The sequence below is a fragment of the Rhinatrema bivittatum genome, chromosome 14 (genome assembly GCF_901001135.1).
Source record: "Rhinatrema bivittatum chromosome 14, aRhiBiv1.1, whole genome shotgun sequence".
Lineage (NCBI taxonomy): Eukaryota > Metazoa > Chordata > Amphibia > Gymnophiona > Rhinatrematidae > Rhinatrema > Rhinatrema bivittatum.
Genome location: NC_042628.1, coordinates 39,996,947 through 40,019,498, shown reverse-complemented (window position 1 = coordinate 40,019,498; position 22,552 = coordinate 39,996,947). Strand labels below are relative to the sequence as shown.

General features: G+C 42.5%; 1 protein-coding gene across 6 annotated transcripts in view; it reads right to left on the bottom strand.

Moving 5' to 3' along the window:
- TEDC2 (tubulin epsilon and delta complex 2) overlaps positions 1-22,552 on the bottom strand; it is an 86,948-nt gene that overhangs the window by 41,472 nt on the left and 22,924 nt on the right. For all 6 annotated transcript variants that reach the window (XM_029577045.1, XM_029577046.1, XM_029577044.1 and 3 more), the window contains exons 6-8: positions 6,187-6,240; positions 4,361-4,445; positions 286-406 (exon numbers count right to left, since the gene is read on the bottom strand). In XM_029577045.1, coding sequence (XP_029432905.1) covers positions 286-406; positions 4,361-4,445; positions 6,187-6,240 — 260 coding nt within the window. The remainder of the gene's footprint in view (positions 1-285; positions 407-4,360; positions 4,446-6,186; positions 6,241-22,552) is intronic.

Here is a 22,552-nt window from a genome sequence, read left to right as displayed (position 1 = left end):
TGACTTGGCAAACTGCTTGTTTTCAGGGAATTTATCAACTGTTCTTTTGTGCAATGTTTGAATGCTCATTCTGAAAAACATTAAGGTCTTCATCTTTTCAAGAGAATGACGACATTTTTATACAAGTCCAGAAAATATTTCCTTTGCTATAGGAGAGCTGCAATTTTCTGTGCAAAGACAAGTGCCAGGACCTCAGGGAAACCAGACTAGGGAGGAGCAGAGACTAGAGGAAGGAAAGAGAGAGGAAAGATTCTGGTAAAATCCATGAATAATGTAATTTCTTACCTGCGTTCTCCACAAACCGCTCTGCTTCAAGATGCTGGCTCATAAGGGTATAAGTATTATTCAAGCAGGTTACTTCTTCTTCTAATTTAGCAGGACTTACTGTTGGCAGCACTGAATCAAACTTACAGAGACTCAAGGAAATTGTCATTTTGCAACTCAGATCCAACGTCTGTAACAATAATGGAACTCACTTCTTCCTCCGGTAATACTAACTCAGTGCGGCAGAATGAGAGAGCACTATCAGCACCATTTCTACAGTGCCCCAAAACAGCATTAGAGGGCATTGTTCCCCCTAACCAGCACCTTAATATGGCCACTGTTCTTCTGATTGTTATCTTTCAGGCAGAATATAAACCTGAGGTCGTGTCCACTCCATGTGTATTGAAGATCCCAAGGCACTTTGACTTCAAAATTTCTGTACTTAAATCTTGAGTAATGTTAATCTGACCAGCAGAAAAGTTATCTGGGTAAATTTATGCGGATAATTTTACCCAGATGTTCAGTGGAAGATACCCAGATAAGCATTCTGCTGAGAATACTCAGATGTCGTCAGCCAGGTAACTTTAGGATGGGTATTAGCACTGCCCAGACAAACTGGTTCCAGGCACTGCCTCTTTGTACCCAGCAAAATTTTGTTGATTGGACAAGGTTTTGCCGAGGAGCAGGGGGAAATATTCATAGCTTGAGTTTTGTCCAGGTAAATCCTAAAGTTACCTGGATAAGCCATCAAACCCAGCATCCTGTTTCCAAAATCACAGAACATATAGACAGACATAGCTTATTGGGATTTACCCAAGGGAAGCCTTGCCTTGCAAATTTGCTACTTTTTTTTTTTTGAAGGTGCTAATAAATAGCTAAAGGTGAACCAGTAGATGGACTGCATTTGGATTTTCAGAAGGCTGACAAAGTCCCTCATGAGAGGTTTCTAAGAAAACTAAAAAGTCATGGGATAGGAGACAATGCCCTTTTGTGGATTGCAAACTGGTTAAAAGACAAGAAATAGAGTAGGATTGAATGGTCAGTTTTCTCAGTGGAAAAAGGTAAGCAGTGGAGTGCCTCAAGGATCTGTACTTGGACCGGTGCTTTTTAATATATATATATTTCGATATTTGATTTATATTCTGCTTTTCAACATTTCAAAGCAGATTACATTCAGGTACTTTAGGTATTTCTCTATCCCCAAAGGGCATAAAATCTGAGTCCGTAACTCCCCTATTTAAAGTGACCTCACAGCAGTGCGAAGGTGGCTTCCTCCCCCCATCCCAAAATGTGTTCTCAAAAATCCCTGGTTGTCCCAATGGATCCAACCCCCCACCCTGACTCTCTCATTCCTTATGGCCATAAATGTGCCAAAAACTGGAGAAAAAATGAAAATTACTGTAGTAACGTGAAGCTCAGCTCTTGGATTATAATGTTTCTCTGTTTTACAATGTTTCTGCTTTCTGGCAACTATTTACGCATGATGCTTCAATAAAGATAATGATTACCAAAAAAAGTGCCAAAAACTGTGTCAAAAGCCCCATCTCTCATCCTGCAAAAAGAATAGAAGTTCAAATTTGAGGCACCCCCGTTGTCCCTCAATCACCGTACACCCAAAGCTAACCCTACCTCAGGGATCTGTACTTGGACTAGAGCTTTTTAACATATTTATAAATGATCTCGAAAAGAGTATGATGAGTGAGGTGATCAATTCTGCAGATGACACAAAATTATTTAGAGTAGTTAAATCACAAGTGAACTGTAAAATTGCAGAAGGATCTTGCGAGTCTGGAAGATTGGGCATCCAAATGGCAAATGAAATTTTATGTGGACAAGTGCAAGGTGTTGCATATAGGGAAAAATAACCCATGCAGTAGTTACGCAATATTAGGTTCCATATTAGGAGCTACCACCCAGGAAAAAGATCTAGGCATCATAGTGGATAGTACATTGAAACCGTCGGCTCAGTGTGCTTCAGCAGTGAAAAAAGCAAACAATGTTAGGAATTATTAGGAAAGAAATGGTGAATAAAACAGAGAGTGTCATAATGACTCTGTATTGCTCCATGGTGAGACCACATCTTCAAAACTGTGTACAATTCTGATCACTGCATCTCAAAAAAAGATATAGTTACACAGGAGAAAGTGCAGAGAAGGGCGACCAAAATGATAAGGGGCATGGAATGATTCCCCTATGAGTAAAGACTAAAGGAGTTAGGGCACTTCAGCTTGGAGAAAAGATTACAGAGGGGGGGATATGATAGAGGTCTATAAAATCATGAAGGGCTTGAACAAGTTAATGTAAATCGGTTATCTACTCTTTCAGATAATACAAGGACTAGGGAGCAATTCATGAAGATAGCAGTGCATATAAAAAAATTGGAGAAAGTTATTTTTTTTACTCAATGCACAATTAAGCTCTGGAATTCATTGCCAAAGGATGTGATTAAGGCAGTTAGTGTAGCTGGGTTTAAAAAAAGATTTGGATAAGTTCCTAGAGGAGAAGTCCATAAACTGCTATTTATCAAGCTGACTTGGGAAATAGCCACTACTATTACTGGCATCAGCAGCATGGGATCTATTTAATGCTTGGGTTCTTGCCAGGGACTTGTAATCTGGATTGGCCACCTTTGGAAACAGGATCCTGGGCTTAATGGCCCTTCGGTCTGACCCAGTATGGCAACTTCTTCTGTTTTTCTTAAGGAGTTTATAGTTGACATGGCCTCCTGATCAGCACGCTGACATAAAAAAATAAAACTAACTAAATAGAAGCTTTAATGAAATTAGGAGGATGTAGCAGTTTATGGACTTCTCCTCCAGGAACTTATCTGTGGCGACCAGAACTGCACACAGTATTCAATGTGCAGGGTCATCATTAAGCGAAACAGAGGCATTATGACATGCACCGTTTTGCCATTCCCTTCCTAATAATTCCTAACATTTTGTTTGCTTTCTTGACTGCCACAGCACACTGAGCCGATGATTTCAATGTATTATCCATATTTATTTATAAACATTTGAAATTCTACCTTTTCCAAGCTAGTTTCAAGGCAGATTACACTCAAATGTATAGTTAAATTCTTATTACATTACAGTCAATTTTACAGTCAAAGGGAACAAGAAGGAGGGCAAATTAAGAAAGGTTGTTGCTGTCACTGTCTTTGGTACAGTTTTCTCAAGGTTTTAGAAATGGAATTTAGGGGGAAGGCCTGGCCGAATAGCCAAGCCTAGACTCTTGGGTAAGGTAAGATGTCTCAAGGCGTAGGATTTGTATTATCTTGTTCCATAATTCTGGGCATAGCAGCTGAATGCACATGGTCAGATGCAGGTTGATCTGGCTGAAGCCAGAGGAGGGCACAGAAGGGACATTTTGCAAGGAACAAAGTTCTCTTGTTTATACACCCGAGGGCAAAGCAGAGTTTTGAATTGTTTTTCACTGGAAGCCAGGATAACTGATTTAGGATTGGCCTTATACAGTCAGTTGCTTTGGCCCTACCAAAATTCTAGTGGTTATAGTCTGTAAGGGTTGGAGACATTTCAGATTGTACTGTGAGGGGCCGTGGAAGAGAGCATTACAGTTGTCGGTGCAGCCGGTGATGAATGCGTGTATCACGATAGCCAGGTTATGTTTTATCAAAATAGTTGCAAATCTGGCGCAGATGTGTAAAGGCGTGCCCTTACTGCTTCTGAGAAGTGGGATACTGAGCAAGCTGGCGAGTGTGAAAATGATCTGGATAAGTGCTCTGCTGAATATAGCCAAATAACTTTAGGGCAGAGATTTATCTCAGACTGAAACCAGCTAACTTCGTCCAGGCAGCACTGAATATCAGCACTGTGCCGACAAAGTGAAACCGTATCCTGGGAATAACCCAGTGCTGCTTCTTTTTCCCCTGGGTACATTTTATACAGGTTGGGGATTGCCCACACAAAATTTACCCAGGGATCAGAGAGAAAAAATATTAAAATCAAAAGGTTAGTGGAACAAACCCTATTAATATTGACATCTTCCTTTTTTTTTTTTTTTTTTACTGTTTGACATGCAGATTCATAGACATGTATGTATGTGCATTGTGTGTAGGAGCACTCACTAAGGATACAGTTGCCTGGATTCTCTGGATAAATTGCATCGCTGGAGCACATTCAGCGCCATTCTTTTGGCACAGGTAACTTTTCTCCCAAAGCCTGTAAGATGAAAAAAAAACAACCCCAAAAAATTACACTGAAAGAGACAAAGAGAAACAAGTCAGAACTGACTGCCTCATCTGGAAATTGCCTGGACTTTTTGGCGGGAAAGATATCTCCCTGACTTTAGGACAGCTGCTTTCATTTCTTTTACAATGTTCTCATTAAAAACTGGGAGACAAAAAGATTTATATTTTTCAGTGCTGTGAAATTGAGAGGATATAAAGACTAAACTAGAAGACAGTGAATGAAGTCTCTTGCAAGCCTGGGTACTTAGCACCCGAGACCAGAATTTTATTATAGTGATTCCATCTGTCCTTCTCAATAAGCAGCTCCCTGATAAAAAGCTGCTGTACCTTGAATCCCTGTGTCATGACCAACATTCCATGCCCCCTCATTACACATTTTACAAATCACTATATCAGAAAACGTTCTTGGAATGGGAGTGGCAGGATGACATCATAAATTTGTCTCGAGGGATGCTGCGGAACTCTAGAGAGAGTAACCTTCTCGAATGATGTTTAGAACCCATTTGTCCAACGTTATCTCGACCCATCTTTGGTATACGAGGGCAAGTCGACCCCCTATATCCTCTTTCTGTGTATGGGTCGGCCCATTCTCATTGTGGAGCACGGCTGAAGCATGCCCCCAGGCCTGCTCCTCTCTTGGTCTGTCTGTTCTGAAAGAGCTGGGACCTTCCGAAGAACTGAGGTGCCTGGGACTGCGAGTTCCTGTAGGCTCTAAAGCGCAGCGATTCTCTGCCCTTGGTTCTTCTGAAGGAGGGACACTGAGATCTTTTGCTCCTATCTTCCGGTAGCTGAGGCACTGGGGATTCGCCCCATTTACTGGCTAACTTCTCCAATTCGCTTCTGAACAAGAGAGATCCTTTAAAAGGCATTTTTGTGAGATTCGCTTTAGATGTAGCGTCCGCAGACCAATTCCGTAGCCATAGTTGTCTTCTGGCTGCCACTACCGAGGCAACTCCCCTGGGCTGAGGTGCGTACCAAGTCTGAGCTTGCGTCCGTGAGGAAGGCTGCTGCAGGTTCCATCGTCTCACTGGTATACGTTCCGGAGTTATTTGCCTCTCTCGAGAGGAGCAAGCAGGAACGTGCCACCAGTGTGCAGCAGGAAGCAATCAGTATCATTGCTGTTGCGTTGAAGGCCTGCTTAAGGATGGATTCCAATCGTCTGTCCTGAGTGCCCTTCAATGCAGCCCCTCCCTCAACGGGAATCGTTGTTCGCTTTGACTTGGCACAGACCGTAGCATCCACTTTCGGGAAGCGGTCCTTCCTTGCAGATGTCTATGTTACGCAAAACTTATACCCAAGATATAAACAGTCTTATTAAGAACTATGCTAAGAGTATAAAAAATAAACCGACTTCCCTTCTAATCCCAACTTGATTGGAAATAAAGTCTGCTGAAGTAGAAGAATAAATGGATTCAACATTATCAAACAGTGCGAAGTATGGATTCTACATCAGATGTGCTGAAATAAGGATACTCTGCTTATTAGGAACCATTTTTAAAAGTCTCTATTTATTCTTTCTTAGAAATTGTAAGGGTGTTTTGCTCATAAGAACACCTTTACACGATTCCAAGTGTGCTCCGATAAGAGGAATCCACTAAATGATCGCTTTTCTACACAAGACCCACATGTATGGCCTCCATGGTTTAAACTCAGACCTATTGTATAATGCTGCCCTATCACAGGAATTTCTCTTGAACTTAGAGGCTCCTTACCTGGCGTTCTTGGCATATGCTGTCCTATAGGAGAGCGGTAACCTCAGTGTAACTCTGTAAAGGGAAAGAAAATCCACCATGTGATTGCAGTCACGTGTCAGATCCATTCCTTCCCCTTCTATCAGAAGAATTCACAAACATTTTTGTGGCAGATGCCTTCCCCCTCCCTGCAGCCTCCCGTAGCTATTATTGCTGTTCTCTGATCTTGATTCCATTACACTCCACACATTCCTGCAACACAAATTTATCCAAGATTCCCTTTTGTGAAGATCCAGACGTGTGCATGTGTGTGTGAAGGGATAGGAGCAGTTGTACTGTGGCTGTCCAAGTGCCTGAGGATTTGGCCACTGTGTAGAGAAACCAGATTTACCTAAAGAACATAAGAAAGGACTGAAGTTCTGTGTGAATCAGTACTGTATATTTATTTTGATTTATATTCTGTCTTTCAGCCACTTCTAACTGGATTGCATCAGGTATTTTAGGTATTTCCCTATCCCCAGAGGGCTTACAATTAAGGCCTAGATGCAAGGAGCCAGGATGTTTATTCGCAGGAGGGATCCCACTATTGCGGGGGGGGGGGGGGGGCTGCAATAGTGGGGCCCCTCCACCATAATAACATCCAGACACTATGGCGTTTTTTTTTTGTCTTGTGGCCAAAGACCATGGGACAAAAGATCGCGGCGAGTGGCCCTCTAATGCGATGGCAGCCCCAACCTCAAGGTATCGCCGTTACCTTAAAGAGCTGCTGGCAAAATAAAAAATTGCTGCAACAAAATGGGGAAGTTGAGCAGGGGGTGAATGATGACCCCCGGCTCAACCCGCTAAATCCCCAAAACTTAAAAAAATGAGTAAAATCCCCACGAGGTTATGGCCCCGGCCCACCCACCCCTCTCCCAAAAGTGTAAGAATAGTGCTACTGGGGGGGTTCACTGCCCCCCTTCACATTTTCCAATAAAACTAATGGGGGGGGTTCAAAATGATGAAATTAAAAAATAAAAATAAAATAAGGGTTACGGGGACAACCCCCCCCCACAACTGAACAGGTACCTCATTGGGGCAGGGTGCTCCCTCGCACCTGGCTCGTTTGGCGCCGTTTTTCAATATGTCGCTGACCTGACCTTGCCCCAGCCATGTGACTCAGCCCTGAACCCTGCTCAACCTTTTCTCTAGCTGCAGCACTATTTCTGTTTTGTTGCCAGCATTTTAAGTGTGATGTGGGAGTCTCAAGACCACGTTTTAAACAGGTTTTGTTATTTTAACATGGCTGACCACTTTCTCAGTCAGCCGCAATAAAACATTAACATGGTCACACACATATATATATATATATATATATATACATACACACACACACATACATATACATAGACGTGAAACGCTAATTAGCTGGAACTCAAATTTTTGGTTTAAAACAAATTTGTTGCTCCCACAAAAACATATTTGCACATACCTAGTAACCCCTTGGAGGGAACACTGAAGCTATTTCTTCACTCCAATAACAAAAACCTCTCTATAACTTTGGAATTATGTACCAGTGAGAAGAAGAGTGCAGTGCTTAACAGCAAGACACTAGCACTAGGGACAAGTGATTTTATTTACTAACAGAAAGAATCTCAGTCACATATTAGGTATCCTGATCAGCGAGCAACACACACACACACACAACCACCCCAGACTGTGGAAGAGTCTTTTTTTTTTTTTTTTTTTAAATGGTATAAGGGAGATAGTCTCTTTTTGAGTTTTTTTAAACATAGGAAGCATCACAGACTATGTGAGTTTAATCATCCTTTAACAGAGATGATAGAGGTGGAATTCCCTCATGTATAGTCCTGGGAAAGGCAAACACTAACACTCCACCCTGTAACATCACCAGAAACCCTACTGTGCCACCATGATTCAAACAAACAGCGGGAAGGACCCACAGGGGTAAATGTGTGCATGCATGCGCCCATTTTTGCCCTACCAACCACAATAACCATCTCATTCCTTACCCATTGTCTCTCATAACCATCCAAAAAATGGCTCCACTGCAATAAATTAGCTCTCAACATATCTAAAACAGAAATCATTGTCCTATCACGTTCTCCTATTGAAAACACACCCAGCAATTTCTTATTCAACACTCATTCCATCACTAAGTAACCTGAGAGTCACCATTGACCCCCGCCCCTCCCTCTGCGTGACCATATAAGAACCATTACCAACTCATCCTTCTACAAGCTATGTCTACTCCGTCATTTCAAGCCCCTTCTTCAACACTGATTTCTGAACTGTCCTTCAATCATTATTATTCGCTGGTATCGATTGTAACTCTCTATCTATCCATTGCAGATGATACAAAACTCAGCAGCAAGACTTAACTGGCCCTCCCATCCATGAACACATCACCCATGTCCTCGAAACATTGCATTGTCTCCTAATTCCATACCATACGAGAAAATACAAGCTCGCCATAATCATACACAACTATTTACAAGTTAAACACCCCCCCCCCTAGATTTCCTCAATACTAAAAATCCACACTCCCTCAAGGTCCCTCTGGTCGGCAAACCTAATGCCAATAGATGTCCCATCTCGATGAAACCCAAAAGCGTGCTTTCTTCTCTGCAGGTCCTCCCTTATGGAACAGCTTACTAAAGGAAGTACGATGCTGCCGGGAAAGCACCAAACTTTTCTCTTCAGAAAAGCATTCCCGGGGGGCACGCTGACGTCACCAGCAGAGATGGCGGCTTGAGGCAAGAGCTCCCGGCGTTTCAATTATTAATCAGCCCGAATCCGTAGCATCCATCGCTAAAACTGCGATCAAAACCCGAGGACTGGGGTAAGGAGACATTAACTATGGCATCCAAAAGAAAAGACCGGACCTTGCCCAGTTTTTTTTACCTTAAACACGGCGAGGAGCTAGCGGAGCCCGGCCCTCACTAGGCTGAGAACGCGGCCTCCAAAACGGAACCAGATCAGGTGGGACCGGCGTCTATCGCCGAGCTGCCCTCCCGCTCCGGGCTACGAGAGTGGTTTGTAGATCTTCGCAAAGATCTTAAACAACACAAGCAGGACTTAATGCAATCCATCTCCGAGGTGCAGGAGGACCTGGCAGCCATGGGTCATAGAATAGACGAATTGGATGTGAGGGTCGAGAGGACCTGGTCCAGAAAATGGCGACAGACCAGCAGCAATATTGGGAGAAGCAGCTCATGCTGGCGGAAAAGGTTGAAGATTTAGAGAACCGGTCGCGGCGTAACAACATCCGCATTCGTGGGATACCTGAGCTGCAGGAGTATGCTGTTTGCAGAGAAGTGGCGGCGAAATCTTTCAATTTCTAATGGCCGACGGAACGGATGCAGAACCAGAAACTGATTATATCACATTCCACATTGAAAGGGCGCATAGAACACTGGATCCATGAGTGGTAGAGAGACCCAGAGATATACTCATCTGCCGGCAGACGTTCCAAGAAAAATCACTACTCTTCAATGTTTCCCGCAAACACAGGGAGTGGCTCTGGGAGGGCCATAAAATTTATTTGAAATAATTTTTATTGGTTTTTCAAAAATAAACTTGGTACACACTTCCTGGACTGGTTAATTATCCACCTCGCCCAGGTCAACCAATACAAAACCAGAACTCTATAGTTACATCATCCCAACCTCCCCCCTCCCCTCCCCCCACCCCATACTCAGTAACAAAAGACCCATGTATTCCAATCCCAAGTGAAAAAGAAAATCAAACATTGTCCACACAAGTCAGGAAGGGGCCCTCCAGGGCATAGTTAGTCTTGAGCTATACACATTCATTAAGAATCCAACTTCTGGCAGCATGAGGAAGAGTTTGAATGTATGGATCCCAAACACTCAGAAATCGCTTACGGCGTGTTGGAGATGTTCGAGTGGAAAATTGTTCCATATGCATCATAGCATAAAAAAGATTTGGCAGCAACTACGCTGCGCAAGCAATATGAGCCGAGGGCAGCAACCACTGTGCTCATGGAGCGCAACATCGGATACAGATGGACTTTCCCTTATGGCTTACAATTCACTGTTGAAGGTATAACACATCGGATAAAGAACGTAGGGGAAACAAAAGAGGCCTTTCTTAAAGCTAGTCTGCCACTCGCAATATCAGCCACGCGGACAGAGACCCCATCCGCAAACATGGTGCCTACCCCCAGGTGGCAGAGGGTGGGCAACACCAAGCGGCTAGAGAGCCAGAAAGGGGCGATACAAATTCCCAAGCAAAAGGACGTACACAGGGCGAATCCTTGATCGCAGGAGACGAGACAGATTGCGATGGACTGTCATGGAAGATGGACTCTTCTTGGCCACATACCATAAGCTCTCTTAATTTTGGAACCTTGACTGAGATTTGGCCCATTTATATGGCTTGAAATGTGGATATTTCGGGACTTGAGATCAGCTTCGAGATCTGAGATCATTCAGACGCCGGGTAAGCGGTCATCCCGTAAGGCACGCAGACCCCACTTACAGGCAGTATCAGAGGCATGGATACATATACCCTTCATTGTATGGGAAGGGAGGGGGGACACATCCATGAGCTCAAGGATTTGTTTTTCTGTATATTGTATTGAACAGTTGATGAAGGGGGACTATTGTTCAGGGGCATAAGGAGGGATTGGAGGGGGAGAAATAGGATGGTACCATGGCTTTGAAATTATTGTCTCTTAATGTTAAGGGCCTAATACCCCAACCAAGCGGCAATTGTTACTCCGAGACCTGCAGCGCCAACGTGTAGATATAGCGATGATCCAGGAGATGCATACCCACAAACATCATGAACGGCTGCTGCATTTCCGGGGATACCCCAACTGTTACTATGCTGCCAGCTCGAAAGACGCTAAGAATACGGGGGTTGGTATTCTCATTACGCAACACATCAACTTTGGCTACCAGTCACATTTAGCGGACCCCTCGGGTCGCTATTTTTTATTGAAAATCCAAATAGATGAGAAGGTCCTTACACTAGTCAATATTTATGTGCCAAATATGGGCCAGGGTCCTTTCTTACAATCAATAGGGAACATACTTACCAACTATGCGGAAGGTCAAATACTGTGGGGAGGGGACCACAATTTGATATGCAATTCTAGGAAAACCGGAGGATGGACTGCCACTTCTACTCCCTCCTACAGTTCAATATTTACGATCCGTGACACTCCCGGCGCTCTCAGACGCCCAACAGCAATCCCTAGACAGTCCTATTAGTGAAGCGGAGGTCCAAACGGCTATCTCCAACCTTAAGCATGGGAAAGCCCCAGTTTAGATGGGTTCACAAGTGATTACTACAAGAAGTGCAGTTCGCAACTTGTCGGCCCACTTACTAACTTTTATAACAGCTTGAGGGACAGAGAACACTTGCCTCCACATTCTAATGTGGCAGGCATTACCGTCTTGGCCAAGCCTGGTAGGGACACCACTCAGTGCGGGTCGTATCGACCCATATCGTTAATAAATGTAGATTTGAAGATACTGGCCAAGATATTAGCGGTGCGACTAAATTTAATATTTCCCCAGCTGGTACATAGGGACCCGGTGGGCTTCATCCCTCTTAGAATGGCAGCAGACAACATGCGCAAGGTTATGGACATACTGGGGTGGGCGACGAAGGAGAAGGTCCCCCTGGTCTTACTGGCTATAGATGCGGAGAAGGCCTTCGATCTCGTGCACTGGGACTTCCTTTTTCAAACGCTGGCTAAGATGCAATTTGGACCCACATTCATGGGATGGGTATGTAGTCTATATAAAGATCTGACTGCACGGATCAAGGTAAATGGTGGATATGGGGACCCCTTCCCGCTTCAAAGAGGAACTCGTCAGGGCTGCCCCTTGTCCCCACTCCTCTTTGCACTTTTTTTGGAACCTTTCACAACCAGGGTCCGGCATTCAAAGCAGATCAAGGGTGTGCACATGGGGCCACTGCATTTAAAAATTTCACTCTTTGCAGACGATATCCTACTCACCCTTACTAATCCCATTTCATCTGTCAGAGGCGTCACGGAGGAAATACGAACCTTTAGTGAGGTGTCCGGTTTTAAGATTAATATGGATAAGACTGAAATCCTGAATGTCACAGCTGATCCCACTACCCTCCAGGCACTGAAGCGGCAATACCCTTTTAGAGTGGTCACAACATCCCTTAAATATTTCGGTGTTCATATAGGGCCCGATGTGAAGGACCTCTTTCATTTAAATTTTACCCCGTTAGTTAACACTATAAAACGAGATTTCCAAAACTAGGATCAGGATCAACATTCCTGGCTGGGGCGAGTCGCTATTGTTAAGATGAATGTGCTGCCCAGGTTCCTTTACCTTTTCAACACCCTACCAATCTATATTAGTTCAGCTATCCTACGGTCATGGCAAAGAATTCTGTTTGACTTCATATGGCGCAGGCGTCCACCCCGGGTATCCGGACGACTATTGTACCAACCACAGGACAGGGATGGTTTGGGGGTGCCAAATCTAGAATGGTATTACGCAGCCGTGCAGCTAACTGCTATTACAGATATGCACAGGTAGAGCATAGCAAAACAATGGGTGACTTTTGAGGAGCACTTGATAGGGGGGATGCCTCTGGCAGCTATAGTTTGGCAACCTCGACATACGTGGACAACCTTACATAGGATATTGCCACTGTCCTTAGATACAACCCTGAAATTGTGGTCCAGGTGGAAAGAGCGCTTAGTGGGTAAGAGGGACTATTTTTACTCCACCCGCATCCATCACCTAGCTCAGTTTCCAATGGGGCGAGATAATCGCACTTTTAGAGAGTGGCACTCTAAAGGTATCACTGATTTCCAACACCTTGTAAGCGGAGGATCCCCAATGACTTGGGCAGACATGCAGCTACCCAACCGGGACTTCCTGGCTGGTTGCCAGATTACCCATCTACTACATACCTCTCAGGTTCTATCCTCCTTACAATAGGGTAAAACACTCCTGGAACACTATTGTGAAGCCGTAGATACAAAGAGGGGTATGATCTCTAAGTTGTATGCTTTATTGCTGGGTAGAGAGTTACAGCCTTTCCCGCATGTCAAGCACTGGGAGGCAGACCTGGGACGTGAACTGAGGGCGGACGAATGGGACAGGATTTATTTAAATGCTCGTAAGTGTTCAGTGTCTGCCTCTTTGCAAGAAAATTGCTATAAGTTACTTACCCGTTGGTATCTCACCCCGCACACCTTACACCAGAGATATGCCCATGTGAGTGCACTGTGCTGGAGAGGCTACAGACACTGTGGTACCTTCCTACATATGTGGTGGTCATGTGAACATGTGCAACTATTGTGGAAGGAGGTGGCTATGTGGACTGAAGGCCTCTTGGGAATCCAAGGCATACAGGATGTTGGTTTTATGCTCCTTCATCTCCCTCCACCGGTTACAAATAAGGATCACACCTTGTTTTGTCATCAGGTCTTTATTGCAACGAGGATGGCTATTGCACAGTTCTGGAAACAGACAGAGACACCCACTCTTTGACTGGTACAAAAGAAAGTACATTTTTATTGTAAAATGGCAGCGATCACAGCTGAGGTACATGACTCTGTGCCCAAGTTTAAAGCCATCTGGCACCCATTTATCACTTGGGAGCGGCAACAAGCAGCCCTGTAACATTCCATGCTTGTGGACTTCACAACACAGAAGCTTGAAGATGCCCTGGACAATTACAATCCCACTCTCCACTTTTATTCTCGGGCTCTTGTTAGTGCAGGACTATCCACTAGGAATCGCTTGCTTGAGCTCATGGATGGGGGGTGGGGGGAGGGAGGGGGAATTTAAGTTTGCTTTGTTAGACATGCTTACTCTATGCTGTTGGCTTGGTTTATGCCTTCAGCATGGTTTTTGTTACTAAATACTTAATAAAATTATAAATTGAAAAAAAAAAAAGAAAAAAAAGAAAAGCATTCGCAAGTGATAGTGAATAGCCCCCGGTGTCTCTACCTCAGCGAATTCTTGATATCCCATTTTAGGCCCTCCTTTTAACTCTTCTGTTTTACTGAATTTAACACCATGTTATTAATATGTTGTCATATGATAGGCTATGTTCCCTTATTCAAGAATCTGTAACGTGTTATATGATCTTGTTCTTATCTATGTATGTTCATAATGTATCCCCACCCTGAACATAGGAAAGATGAGTAATAAATGCTTTTCAAATAAATAAATAAAATAAATAAGTAACTAATGCTACTGCATCAAAACATGGATTACAGTGCACCCTAGAGCAGCACACGGCCTTGCGGGATATCTGGATTCAGTTCTCAGTTTATCAAGCTATAAGGCTCAAGGGATGTTGCAAAGACTGCTTTCACAGCCCCTGGGGGACAAGAATCCCAGCCATTGCAAAGCAGAGATCCCTGCAGGTGGGAGGCAGGAGTCAGGGTGCATTCATACTAGGTTCTGAAGAGAGCCATGACCAGAGGTGATCATTAGCATGATCAGGTTACAGAAGAGGTAAAGGTGAGGGCTAACGGAAGAAATGCCTGTGGGGGATACGAACAAAAGGACTATGGCACCTCAGCTTTTGGATCCTCAGTCTGACCCAGCATTCTCTTAGGTTCATAACCTAATCATGAATGACAGTAAGCTGGACTAGGACAGGCTACAGTTGGGCTGGAAGCTCAAATCAAAAAAATAAATAATGACAGAGTAGATGCCAGCAGATAAAGACCAATTGGTCCATTCAGTTGCCTCAGTTTTTCCATTCTGTACTTTGATTTGCATTCAAAGCAGATTACATGCAGGTACTCTAGATATTTCCCTGTCGAAGGATATTGCTTTTTTTTCTTTAGGTGGGCACATCACACTGTAAGCAAGACTGCATGTGCTGGCCTGAAAACTTTTCATTCTGTAGAGAATTAGAGGGAACACTGGTCCCCTCTTGTAGTCAGTGACAAAGAAAAGTTTTCCAATGATATTACAAGCAAAATAGTTACTATGATTTGTTACAGAAACAATCCTAGTCTTTTCCTTTCAGCGTTACTGTGGGAAATATGCGCTTGCCAGCAAGCCATTTCATCAGGGCTAAACACTAACTTCCCTTCTCCCTGACCTTTGCCTGAATAAAAGCATCACTTGTGCTTAAGCCTCTCTGCCTAGGAGAGGATACCTGACTTCATGTATTTCTCTGGCCTATAATTAATCCTGTTAGCCTGAAAGAAGGGCTGGGTTTTCCCTAGTCAGAGGCAGGACAAAGTCAGGAGGTATAGATTTCAGCAGCCAATGAAATGATCCGTGCACACCCCCTGAGCCAAAGCCAATGGTGTAATGACTCTTCTGTTGCTATGGGAAAGTAGCCAATCATGTAATGACACATCATCTGCCTTTGTATGAATGTACAATAAAAGGAAGAGGCTCGGGAGGACAAACCCTCTTTCCCTCTTTGCCTTCTCTCTTCCTGCCTGCGATGAAAGCTGTCTGAGGCCTCTTCATTACTCCTACAGTTACAGTCCCTCTAAACCGATCCCCGGCCTCCACTGCAAGACCTACTGTTGCCTCTCTCCCCCTCAAGTGCACAGCCAACCAAGCTGTCCAAACCTGTCCTCTTATTTATTTACTTTTAAGGAAACAGTTCCCCCCCCCCTGAGGTAAAAGGCAAAATGTTATACTTTCCTGCCAGTAATCTGATCAGAGAGCTGATCCTGACAGAAGGAGCAGCATGGAGAAAGGAGGGAAGCAGTTCCCTAGTCTTCCATTTTCCCCACAGCACTCAGGAAAGCTAATCAAGGGCCACTGACCCCCCTGCTCACCACACTCTACCAGGGGAATGACCCCTCAACCAAGCCTAGCAGCCCTAGGAGCAATTTATCCTTTTCCTTTATTTCTCCTGACTGCAGGGTTTGGAGACAGAGAATACTGAGTGACTGCAGGTGGCACCCTGGCTTAAGTACCATAGCTCAGTAAAGCTTTTCTTCTCTGTCTCCATCTGCTGGTAGGGGGGGGAAAAACCCATGCGTCTGGTCTGATCTAGGGGATGATAAGAAATTTTGGTTCTTCAGCAAAATGTGTTCAAGGAAAAAAAAAAACCTCATACATATGATACAAATAGAAAGGAAAACAAAGTTCCAGAGCTCACATAGATAAAAATAAACTGGAGCAGAAACATGTGGGCGTCTGTTTCATTCAGATCTGTAATTGGTAAAGTTTCCCACACCGCATAGTAAATACTCTAGCATTGGCCTCAAAAATGCTTTTTTAAAGAACTACAGATGCCTCAGAAAAAGATTTGACTGCACAGTCCATAATGTTTATATAGAATCTGGCTCATGTTCTGGAACATTTTTTTTTAGTATTTCTTCATCCCATATCATCCCATAACAAAGAAAACAACATAAATCAAATACTTATTCCTGCTACATCACATCATTTTCCCACTGCGACATTAGTCTGTTGCCATGGAAGCTGTAGTGATGTCATATGCAGAGAATTTATCAACAGCTCAAAATAAGCACTAGTGAAAGGTGAATATTAAGGTGTCTATTTTCTGTAAAGTATTGTTAGTACAGACAAAAAGGTACAATGTATACGACATATAGATTGAATTGCATCTTACACAGAGACATTTTCCTCCGAGTCTGATTTTTCTCAAATTACTGCCCTAGTTTTGCAAGTATTATAATTACTAGCAATTCTGATGGTCAAAAGAATGCCATAATTGTAATCGGGTTTTAGATCGTTGTTACCAAACCTTTTTTTTTTTTTTTTTTTTTAATTTTCTAAGTAAAGAAGATGGCGTGTGAGTTTCTGAAATTGGAAGAGTACAGTGGCCTTACAGTCAGGGCCACTAGAAGAGGCAGGTGAGACTGATGACTGTCTGTAGGGCGTCAAAGCTTTATGTCTGCTGCTGCCGCCACTACAGTAGCAGTACAGGTGGCTCTCCCACAGCTGCATCATCAGAAGGGGCCCCTACCTGGCTTCGAAGGTAGCCCCACCTAGCAAGCAGGGGACTGGCAGTTTGGAGGAAATGGCCCGTTTACATTCCTACCATCAGATAAGCTTCTATATGATTCCATTTTGTGGGAAATTAATCAGGATTCTGGTGACATTTTCTCATTTTTGCTTTTTTTCATAGTAGTAGGGACATTTTTAGGTATAATCAAGGGTGGGGGGATATAATGAGTTGTCTAGCATGCTGGATTAGCAACTAAGGGCAAAAAGGATAAAGAATACACTGTTGCAGGCAAAGAAGCATGTATGGGAGATAGCTGGGAAATATCCTTAGTGCTATGAGTGGTAATAAGGGCAAAAAAGGATAATGACCAAAACAAGAGCACCATAGCCAGTCAAATTTATACAGGTGACAGCTGAGAAATGTTTTAGCTAGAGTAGTATAGTAGTATAGGCAGGGGTAGGCCAAATGGTTCTTTAGCAGGCTAGAGAAAAGTTACCAAAATAGTGTGGGGTCTGCACCAAAAGCCACATGACAGGTAGTAAATTCCAGTTCTCAAGAGCCACAAACAGATCTAGTTTTAGGCCATCCAAAATAAATATGCATTAGATAGATTTGCATGCACTCTCTATTCTATGCAAATCTATCAAATGCACATTCACTGTGAATAACCTAAAACAGACCTTTTTGAGGCTTGAGGTCTGGAGTTGGCAACCTCTGCCATATGAGTTGAAATTGAAAGCTCTAAATATGTCCATCTAGAAGAAGAGAGAGACAAGGGGTGACATGATAGAAATATTTAATTATCTGAAGAGTATTAATGCACAAGAAACAAACCTTTTTCAGTGGAAAAAAAAAAGTTAAAGAACTATTTATCATGATATGAAATCCCATGAAGGTAGTAGGTTCAAGAACGTAAGAAAATACAAACTTTTTGTGGAAAGATGATTGTAATGCTCTCCCAGAAAAGTTAAAAAATACCATCCTAGAAGCACAATCCAGATGTATTCCACACATTAAGAAAGGTGGAAAGCAGGCAAAACGATTACCGGCATGATTAAAAGGGGAGGTGAAAAGATCTTCATTCAAAAATTGGAAGAAGGATCCAACAGAAGAAAATAGGATAATGCATAAACGTTGGCAAGTTAAATGTAAGACATTGATAAGACAGGCTAAGAGAGAATTTGAAAAGAAGTTGGCCATAGAGGCAAAAGCTCACAGTAAACTCACAGTAAAAACTTTTTAAAATATATTGAAGCAGAAAGCCTGTGAGGGAGTCACATGGACTGTTAGATGATCGAGGGGTTAAATGGGCACTTAGAGAAGATAAGGCCATCGCGGAAGATTAAATGATTTCTTTTCTTCAGTGTTCACTGAAGAGGATGTTGGGGAGGTACCCGTACTGGAGAAGGTTTTCATGGGTAATGATTTAGATGGACTGAACCAAATCATGGTGAACCTAGAAGATGTGGTAGACCTGATTGATAAACTGAAGAGTAGTAAATCACCTGGGCTGGATGGTATACACCCCAGAGTTCTGAAGGAACGAAAAAATGAAATTTCAGACCTATTAGTAAAAATTTGTAACTTATCATTAAAATCATCCATTGTACCTGAAGACTGGAAGAAAGCTAATGCAACCCTCATATTTAAAAAGGACTCCAGGGGTGATCCGGGAAACTACGGTTAGCCTGACTTCAGTGCCAGGAAAAATAGTGGAAAGTGTTCTAAACATCAAAATCACAGAACATATAGAAAGACATGGTTTAATGGAACAAAGTCAGCATGGCTTTACCCAAGGCAAGTCTTGCCTCACAAATCTGCTTCACTTTTTTGAAGAAGTTAATAAACGTGGATAAAGGTGAACCGGTAGATGTAGTGTTCTTGGATTTTCAGAAGGTATTTGACAAAGTTCCTCTTGAGAGGCTTCTAGGAAAAGTAAAAATTCATGGGATAGGTGGTGATGTCCTTTCGTGGATTACAAACTGGCTAAAAGACAGGAAACAGAGAGTAGGATTAAATGGACAATTTTCTCAGTGGAAGGGAGTGGGCAGTGGAGTGCCTCAGGGATCTGTACTGGGACCCTTACTTTTCAATATATTTATAAATGATCTGGAAAGAAATACGACGAGTGAGGTAATCAAATTTGCAGATGATACAAAATTGTCCAATATAATCCACACCATCACCTTGGCACTCACTCCAAGCTTCTCATTTTATTCCCAAGCCTCCTATACAGGACAGTATCAAAAGCTTTGCTGAAATTCAAGTAGGTCACATCGAGCGCTCTTCCTCAATCCAAAAAAAAAAAAAAAAAAACCAATCAGATTTTTCTAATAGGACCTTCCTCTGGGGAATCCATGCTGCCTCAGATCCAGCAACCCACCAGATTGTAGACAGTTCATTATCCTTTCCTTCAGCAGCGTCTCCATTAATTTTCCCTCCACTGATATGAGGCTAACCGGCCTGTAGTTTCCAGCCTCCTCTCTGCTACCATTGCTCTTTTCCAATCTCACGGCACCACTCCTGTTTCCAGGGATCTATTGAAAATGTCTTTTATTGGACCCGCTAGCATATCTCTGGGTTCCCCTCAGTATCCTGGGATGTACCTCATCCAATCCCATGGCCTTGTCCACTTTCAGTTTTCCTAGCATTGTTTCGTAAACGGAGTTTCGTCTACCCCATCCCCATCTACAATCTTGTCTGCCAGCAACGGTCTTTCTCCAGGATCTTCTTTAGTGAACATCGAAGTGAAGTATTTGTTTAATATTTCTGCCATTTCTTTGTCTCTCTCCATATATTGTCACCTTTCAATTTCACTATACCACTTCAGACCTTCCTTCTTCTCCGATATATCTGAAAAAATATTTTGTCACCTCGCTTTACCTCTGACAATCCTTTCTTCCACTTGATCCTTTGCTTTCCTGATTTCTTTCATCTCCCTCAGTTTCACCAAGTATTCTTCCCTGTGTTCCTCTTTTTAAGATTCTTTATAGTCCTTGAACGCTGTTCTTTTTGCCTTTATTTTTTAAGCCACTTCCTTTGAGAATCAGATTGGTTTCTTTTTCCTCTTACTTTTGTTTACTTTTCTAACCTACAGATTTGTTACCTTTGTAATTGCTCCTTTCAGTTTGGCCCACTGTTGTTCCACCTCACTCATTTTCTCTCAGTTTTCCAATTCTTCTTCTAGGAACATTCCCATTTTGACAAAGTCTGTATTTGTGAAATTCAAAACTCATGTCTTTGTGTGTCTTCTCTGTATCATGTTTGCGATATCAAACCATACTGTCTGATGATCAGTGGTGTTTAGGTGGGCATCTTTCCATTTATTTATTCGCTTCTTATGTACTGACATTCGTGTTGACTTCATGTCTGTTCACAATAGAATTCCAAATGCAAACACAATCCATAATAAAATACAGTTTACAATTGTTCTAACAAAATTTAACTAAAATGTAGATAAAAATAAAAAAAAATTCAGAAAAACCAAAACAGAATAACATCTAAAAAAATTTCATAAACACATTAGTAAAATTAAGAAGGAGTCAAGTATGGAGCTCTGACACATAAAATGTCTCAAGTACCAAAAGTAACATAAAATAAGATAAATAAAGATAAAAAAAAAAAAAGAGTAAAATAAACAAAGTAAAATAAAGAAAAGCATGTCCAGGGGATAATTCCTGCTGTTTAAAAGCTTGTTCATATAACCATATAACATAACATACCGCATTCTGTTCAAAACGCTAACTATCATTCACAAAGCCATCCACAACCATAACTCCTTGTGGCTCAGTGAACCCTTACAACTTACTCATTCTTCCCGCCCCTCCAGAGCGAACTGCAAATACACCTTACAAGTCCCCCCACTTAAAAAAAGGCTCGTCTGACAGCCACCAGGGACCGCGCCCTGTCGATTGCTGGCCCCATGCACTGGAACACTCTACCCCTTAACTTTCGTTTGGAGCCATGCCCTCTTAAGTTCAGAAAAATGCTAAAAACCTGGCTCTTTCACCAGGCTTTTCCTCGTTTGACTACTATACATCTTCCCGGCACCTCTTACTCCTCCCGTTGCTCCATGACACCTCTCAATTGCTCTCTGATGACTCCATGTAGCCACATACTACTGCTTGTATATTTGTAGATGTGTTTTACATTTTGCATACTGTATTCTCTTTAGTTTTCATTTTGCTAAATTTCGCCTCTCTGTGCTTCCTTTTGTATTTATCAGTTGCCCAGTTCCCCCTTTCCCTGTTTATTGTAATTTTCTACCTTTTTTACGTTAAAATGTAAACCGATATGATGTGTATTTTAATGTTGGTATAGAAAAGCTGTTAAATAAATAAAAATGTATTTAGGGTATTTTTTTTTTTAATTTATGTGGGTTTGCCTCTAGCCTGATGTCTAATGGTAAAGAATTCCAGATTTTGGGACCGGCCAGTGAAAAAGCCCTATCTCGGACCATGATTAAATGTGCTGTTTTTGGTGAAAGTATGGATAGGAGTGCTTTACCTGAGGTTACGTTGTGGTGTATGGATATGTAGGGCCGCATTTAGCCATTCAATCTTATTTCCGTAGATGGTTTTGTGAATTAGTGTCAAACATTTGAACTGGATTCTGTAGTGCATTGGCAGCCAGTGAAGCTCTTTCAAAATGGGCGTGCTGTGATCATATTTTTTACAATTGGTTAACAGTCTAGCAGCGGCATTTTGCAGAAGCTGCAAGGGACAGGTGGTGGATGCGGGGAGGCCTAGTAAAAGGGTGTTACAATACTCTAATTTTGATAATAGAAATGCTTGCAATACAGTCCTAAAATCAGCATTGTGCAACAGCAGTTTTAGTTTTTTTTTAAAACCTGTAGCTTATAAAATCCATCCTTTACTATGGCTTTTATAGATGTCCTCAAACTGAATTCACTGTCTAAAAGACAGCCTAAGTCTCTTACTTCATGAAGAATGGGAAACGTTGCTGATGTTTGTTTAATTTCATTTATTTTTTCCATAACTTTATTGCAGATCAATAGGATTTCTGTTTTAGTATGGTTTAACGATAGAAACATCTGAGTGAGTAGTTGTTGCAATGATGCAAAATATATGTTCCAGAGCTTCAGGGTTTTCTCGATGGAACCTTCTATCAGAAGGAGTATTTGAACACCGTCGGCATAAATAAAGTGCACTAACCCCAAGCCTGCCAGAAATTTGCAGAGCGGGGCCATGTAGATGTTATAAAGAGTGGGCGACAGGGATGAACCCTGAGGGACCCCCCGACACGAGATTAACTGTTTCTGATTCCATGGGGCCTAATTTAACTTTAAACGATCTGTTGGAAAGGAAAGATTTAAACCAGGAGAGTGTGCAATCCGTGATGCCAATTTCCTGTGGCCTATTTATCATTAGCTCATGGTTGATGGTATCTAATGCAGATGATATATCATAAGAACATAAATTGCCATGCTGGGTCAGAC